Genomic DNA, 7,432 nt, shown 5'->3' with positions numbered 1-7,432 from the left:
TCAAATGAAGTTAACTACTTCAAATCTGTGGGTTCACTACTACACAGAACACTTGCACATCAGGTGTACCTATATTACTACCAAGGTGTACTGTGGGTTGATCTAGTGTTACATTGCTATTTACATAATCATGTCGATGATGCATCTGTGACAGAGGTATTACTCAATGGTAATTACATCCCATGACAGTGTGACACTTGAGAGACATACCGACATGGGAGATCGATACTCCACACCAGTGGTCACCCCCTCGTTGGTCAGATTAGACCATATGCTAATCACTCTTGACATCCGCATCCCACCCCCACCCCCCCTTTAAGGAAATCTCTGTAAAAAAACTTCTCCAAAGCCAACTTCATGCTTGTCAAGTCAGAAGTAACAAACTTCATGACACCCATGCAGATGGGAACTGGAAGTTCAACTGCTAAATCCTACACTAGGATGCTGTACGAGTACATTCAATCATGCATGGACCGAGCCATCCCAAATAGAACCAAGATGCTGTCCTCTAAAAAAAAAAAAAAAAAAAGGAAGCCAATCTGGTAGTCCTCTGCCATAAACAAGCTGTACAACAAAAGGAAGAAACTGTTGCAGAAAAGAGGAACCACCCAGATTCAAAAAACTCCCTCCCCAGCCTCAGTAGAAAGCTGAGGTCCCTCATAAAATCTTCCAAAGCTAGTTATGAAAACAAAATTGCCAAAGATTCCAAAGACAACCACAAGGCATTCTATAGCTATGTCAAGAATCTAAATGGCTATACACAGAGCTGCTGTGAGCTACAGCACAATGGCACTAGATATACTGATCCCAAGAATATTGCCAATATCCTGGCAGATAGATTCAGTGCCAACTTCACCCCCTTTCACACCCTAAAGGGCCCATCTCATTACCAAAAGAGTGCCAAATTCGGGTAATCACGGCCACACAGGTAAAAAATGCACTCTCCAAACCCAAGAATACAGCATCCATGGGACCAGACGACATCCTGGGCTATGTACTGCAGGAACTACAAAATGAACTGGCATCTCACCTATGTGTCATGTTTAACCATAGCCTCACCTCAGGCTATGTGACCACAGAGTGGTGCACAGCTACAGTCATCCCACTCCACAAGGGGGGATTCACTTTGGATCCCGGGAACTACCGTCCCATCAGTCTGACGATCTGCAAGGCCATGGAACGTATTATCATGGAACTTATAAATAAAGCCATTGGCAACCTTCAATCACTGAACCCCACCCACTTTGGGTTTGTGAAGGGCCGATATTGCCTCCTGAAGTTGATTGACTTCTTTGAATCAGTCTCCAGAGCTGTCGACGAGGGTAACGTTGTTCTCACAGCCTACTTGGACCTTGCCAAGGCTTTTGACACTATCCCCCACTCTGGAATCATAGATAAACTTACTAAGCTGGGGATTAATCCCTACATCACTCGATGGGTTGCAAACTGGCTTACTCACAGAATACACACTGTAAAAGTAGCAGACTCCAAATCCAGCTCTAGACAAGTGACAACTGGGGTACCGCAGGGTTCTGTCCTGGGACCACTCTTGTCTGGCATCTACTTCTCTGAAGTACAGGCCAACAGTAAGGGCCTCTGGCTTACTAAGTTCGCAGATGACTGCAAGCTGGGAGTCATTATTGAAACTCCAAATGTTGTGGATATACTACAAAAGGGCCTTACTGAAATCGATGCCTGGTGCCAGAGCCATGGGCTCAAGCTAAATGACAAAAAATGTACAGCTAAAATGTACAGTTGTCCCCTTTGGGAAAAAACACGTACCTGTGAACTACCACATAGGTGGCAGTACACTAAACACCAAAAGTGAGATAAGAGACCTAGGGAGACAGGTGGACAGTGGTCTCACCTTTGAAAACAACATAGGCACAACAGTTAGAAAATCTTTCTACATGGCGCACCTCATCACTAAGGGCTTTTCATCCAGAAAAAAGGAGGTCATTGTCCATCTGTACTAATCTCGCATTAGACCCATTATAGAATACAATGCCCCATTTGGAATGTACCTCACAAGACATCTGCAACAACTAGAAAGGCTGCAGAAATACCTCACAAAAAGAATCACAGGCCTAAAGCAGATGCCTTATGCTGACCGTCTAAAGAAACTCCAGCTATACTCTATCACATATCGCCTACTCAGAGGCAATCTCTGCCTAACATGCAAGGCCATATCAAACCCAGATTTGTTGAACATGCTACATTTAAAGAATTCCCAATCCTTCCAACCCACACACTCCAGGGATCTTAACCTTGTCATCACAATGAATAGAACATGCTGGAGGGATAGGTTCATGACCCAGAGACTTCCCATACTCTGGAATAGGCTGCCCAAACATGTCAGCAGAGCACCAAAATGACCCTCTTCAAGAGGAACCTTGACGATTGGATGGGAGATAGGAAATTCACCCCAGGGATCACAACAGTAGCCATGATTGACTGGGGTCCAGGAAAGTAAATATTTGTGAGAAGCAATATCCAGGAAATTGTTATGGCTAGGCTTGTATAGGCCCCTAGGGTTGATAGTCTAGTACCTACCTATGAACCTATGTGTACAGTACAGACAGTTAACAACTATTATGTCTTGCTTGGCAGGCTTGGGGATAGAACCCAGTAGCAGTGACAGCAGCGGACATCTGCATCAGATGTATTAACTGACTGCAGCTACCTTTAGCAGACACTCCAGGTATGCAGCCATACCAGAGCTTACAAATTTTATTTCTATTTTATTGCATTATTATTACACTTATTTCCTGTTTTTTATACTATATTTTCACATTCCTGGTAATGACTGTAACAGTCTCTGACATGTAAACACACATTAATGAACTCATAATATGGGCTACCTCACCTGTTTACCTGTAGTTCCTGTGGAGAGAATATCTGTAAACATTACGTGACTGATACTGTCACATACAGATCTACATAGCACTGGATTCAAACCCTGGTGTGTGTGGCAAAAATGTACTTCATACACAGCATTTAGCAAACTGAGTCACTGCTGATTACTAACTGACTGATAATTTGCTAGAGCTCACCTGGCACCAGAATATGACCTGCTAAGACTAGTACATTTTTATACTTGACTGCAGGGACAGTTGAACACACATGCATGAAATTCAAGCATAACAGAGATAACTAGATAATGCAAATATGACTACGAAGAATTCAGGTGTACACATTACATCATTAGTGTGTGGACATATCTGTGAAGTCAGCAACCAATAGCCGATTATGGGTTATTATTTACAGTGTACAACTAGTACATTGTTATACTTGACTGCAGTACCATACCTCACAGCCTGAATGCTTGTAGCCGACATGTAATGGTGTAAACACAATCCTGCTGTACACGTTTACCTTGGTGTTATCGCTATTGCTCCATGTCTTGCTGCAGACCAGTTGTAAGTGATTTCTTACAGTACAACTCTGAACATACGCTTATTGCACAGACTTTATTAGACATACCTTCATGCAGGTACTGATACTATTTCATGGTTTCATTGCAGAACACTTGTAGTAATTGATTTCTTGCAAAACAGCCTTATTGCACAACAGACTTTAGTAGACATATCTTCATGCAGGTATAGATACTATTGATTTCTTGAACAACAGCCCTACTGCCACAGTCATTGCACAACAGACTTTATTAGAGAAACCTTAAATCAGTTAATTATATAATTTCATGTTTTTATTGCAGAACAGTTACAGTTATGCAGGTGTTGCAACACAGCTATAATTCCACAGTTACTGCACTACTACGTTTTATTGCACATAATAGTTTATTATGGTTAATGTTTTAGTCTTCTCTACTTATGGTACTACAGTTGACAGTCTGCACATCTTGTAGTACGGGTGTAAGACCACATTCAATGCAATACTATCTTTACTGTACATACCTAATCACAATTAATGCTTTACTCTTTCTTGCTTATTTAACTATAGGTAGCAAAGTACATATGTACTCACCACACTCACGGCACAACCTGGCCAAATGCCCGGCATGCGCCTCGATGTTGTGAGCCCTCTCCACTGCAGCTGTTGGAAGAAAAGGACATCATTATGCATACCAGATTAGCAGACATTCAAGATTAGATATTGATGAAACACAGGTAATGGTACTTACATACATTTTAGACATTCCCAACATGGAATTCTTGGACCCAGGTGTCCAAGAGAGCCCTCTTCCTTTTTTTCGGGTCATCAAGGTGCTGATGTCACTGTTCACCTGTGCGTGGGATACCAGCTGCACTGGTGAGGTCCTTTGCCAGCTGGTCCCAGGCCTCCGCCTTGAACTCTAACCCCAGTAACCTCCTTGCATCAGCTGGCCCTCTTTTTTTTTTTTTTTCACAAAGAATCTGACCATGATCCCAGACTCCTGAATGACCCAGTACTGCACCCAAAAGTGCAAACCCTCTCCAACGCCTGCCATTGTACCCTTCAGAGTCAGAACTCCAAGCGATTATGCTATATTCCCACCTGTTGAGATTAATGTAGTCTGTTTTCCCACCCTTACATGCCATTGGGCAATTTTTAAAAATGTGTTGCATTGCTTGGCACCACAAAAAGCATCACAGCTGAGCAGTGCGTCAACTGGCAATGCTTGGCATTGCTTATCAGTGGGCAAACCAGCTAAGCACAGCCAAGCAATGTCAAGCACTGCCAAGCTTGCATACACAAGAGATTGCTTAAGGAGTGCTTAGCAGGCCTTAGCACAGCGTAGCTGAGTGCAGCAGATCAGGATTGAAAAATAATCACAATAATTTGTCTTTAGAAAATAAATGCTCAAGTTCCCTTCCATGTATTCAAACCCTGCACCTACTGCACATAAGGCCGTAACTCTAACACTTGGCTATGTGGAATGCTGCTATACTTTTACATATAACTCTGAGCTAACTTTAAGCACTACTAAGCACTGAACCATGCAAACCCACTAAGCTATGTTTAAACTTGACCTTTGCATCGCAAATTAAATGTATTCAGTTTCTATTTTTAGAGATCTGGCAACTGTCAACTGCTGCACTTTGTGCCACCCAAACTTGAAAAAAAGGGGCATGTTACTCATCTGCTGACACAGTCATCATAGCTCTCAACTGTCCAAATTTTTGCAGAATGTCCAGATTTTTGCCTCATATTTTTAGTCTGTTCCTCATAACATTTGTAGTTTTCTGGCAAGTGATTGAAGATTGAAGTCAATAAATAACAACATATATCTGGGTTTCAGACAAAATATCCTTCAGAAAATGCATGCTAACAAAAAACCTTTTATTCTAGTGACTTTCTAAGTTTATAAAAGTAATACTTAAAATCCGCCCCTATTTTTTGGGATTTTGACCCCCCATTATTTTTATCTTTGTCCAGATTTCTTGTGCTAAGAGGTGGAGAGGTATATTAGTCACACACTCCCTACACTGATTCAATAACAGTGTTCCACATCTCTCCCTTAGCAACGTGCCATCATTAATATGCATGGCACTCTACCGAGGGGGAACCGTGTACAGGGATACGGTAACTTCCGGGTAGCCTCTACACTATGTCTACATGGATTTTATTAAATCTGGGGGGTGAATGTTTTCTTTAAGGTCATTTGAAATAAACATCTCATGTCATCTACCATTTTTGTTGCTACCAATGGAATCCTTAGGATTTTGTTTTCCAGTCTCATAACTTTATTTTTTTACAACTGATATCGAATCTATATAGTGCATTCAGTCATTTTCATCTTTTTCTTCTTGGGTATCAACTATACTTCAAACTTCTGTGTTACTTACAAAATCCCTCCAACAAGTTCTTGTGTCACTTTGTGTCCATTTGTCTAGCCTGTGTCAAACCCAAGGTGCAATACCCTGGGATCCAGTTCACTATAACACTGTTCACCAGAACCTTTAGTGTTACTGTGTTAAATGCACATGAGTCATGCACAAAAGTATGTACTTTTTTGTTTATCTAAACTTTAAACGTTGAATTTTCAAAAAAATTGTTTCATTTAAACTGGGAAAAAGGCAAATGAAGCATCATGATAACAACTGAATACAAACTTTTAGAACACCTTCCTGAGAATACAGTAAACGTGTGACAGGACAGTAAGTAAAAACAAATTTTTATGAAATCATTTTTTTATTCACGTCTAGGAACATAATAAAATTGCTGTGCAATAAGCACCAATCTGTTTTACACAATACATACAGTATTTTAATACTACCCCCTCCTGAATCGTTCAACTGTTTTATACAAGATACATGGCACAAACTGCACAGCAAAGTCATACAGTTAACATTTTTACCTTGAGGAGTGGTTTCGTATATAACTATTTTCTCAAGCCTTTTACATTACTGCAAATTTCTGTAACATACGCACCTGTAAACTATATAAAAAAATGTACACACCTGATCCAGAGTATTTAAAAGACTGGCACTTTTAGTGTTTCAGTCCATGTTGAGATTCATTTATCCCATAAATATCAATTACTAAAATCTGAAGAGTTTTTCATACAAAGAATGAGCAAAGATCTAGGACATACAAAGATCTAATAAAGACCTAGGACATTCATATGGTTCTTCTGTGATGGGATGCCTATTATTATACAGATGCAGTTTTACTATCAACAGAAATTTAAATAACAACAGAAAAGATAAAAGAATGACCCCTGACTGCATACTTCTGTATAAATTAAAGTATTTTTGTGACTTCAAACAATGATATTTTAAGGCCTTCTTATATGTTGCGTGTAATCTGCAGCATGTACTGGCAAAATGGATTGAATAATACTTTTTGTCAGAAAATGACACAATGAACAGTCATGGTCTGCAGATTTTGAATAATGGCATGAAAGTCGATTTGGTGGTGAATTACTATGTATAATTTATTAAAAGCATTCATCCATGAATAAAAACATGCTTTACAAAAAATGTCCCCTTCAGTAAACAATGCAAGACATTTTCAGCTGTCCTTAAACTGGCTTGACGGTTTTGATCTGGAGGAGATGGAATTTAGAAAACAGTATAATCTGGGGGATACATAACAGGAAGCCAGTTTTCAGTAAATGATGCACAGTGGGACCATCCAAGCAACTTCAATAGCTAAACAAAACAGGAAAAGTATATTAATAAAAAAAAGTAAGAGACATTCCAGACACATTTCAATTACACATGGATACAAATCAAATGTATAATGTAAAATAAAAAGAAGCTATGTGCACAGCATAATGTTCTATTTGAGTTGTCGATCTTCATTCTTTCATCATGAATGGGTTTGGATCCCGATGCTACAGCTTGCAGCCACCAGATCTCTCGAGCTTCTCCCTTACCTACAATGCACCCTATGAATTACCTCAGACCTTGTTTGCTGCTATATAGTGTAGAAAGATGAAGAGAATTATGGGAAGCCATATCCAGAGTCATATGTATATATATATATA

General features: G+C 39.9%; 1 protein-coding gene across 2 annotated transcripts in view; it reads right to left on the bottom strand.

Annotated features, from left to right (window-relative positions):
- Positions 1-6,119: 6,119 nt before the first annotated feature.
- The window catches only part of TPP2 (tripeptidyl peptidase 2), a 2,672,548-nt gene continuing 2,671,235 nt past the window's right edge, over positions 6,120-7,432 (bottom strand). For both annotated transcript variants that reach the window (XM_044071246.1, XM_044071247.1), the window contains one exon: positions 6,120-7,094. In XM_044071246.1, the coding sequence (XP_043927181.1) occupies positions 7,005-7,094 (90 nt within the window). In that variant the 3' untranslated portion in view covers positions 6,120-7,004. The remainder of the gene's footprint in view (positions 7,095-7,432) is intronic.

Source organism: Protopterus annectens, chromosome 5.part0 (genome assembly GCF_019279795.1).
Source record: "Protopterus annectens isolate FY-2018-M chromosome 5.part0, PAN1.0, whole genome shotgun sequence".
NCBI classification, from domain to species: domain Eukaryota; kingdom Metazoa; phylum Chordata; order Ceratodontiformes; family Protopteridae; genus Protopterus; species Protopterus annectens.
Note: the sequence above shows the minus strand (reverse complement) of the source record. Positions and strands in the feature narration are given on the sequence as shown.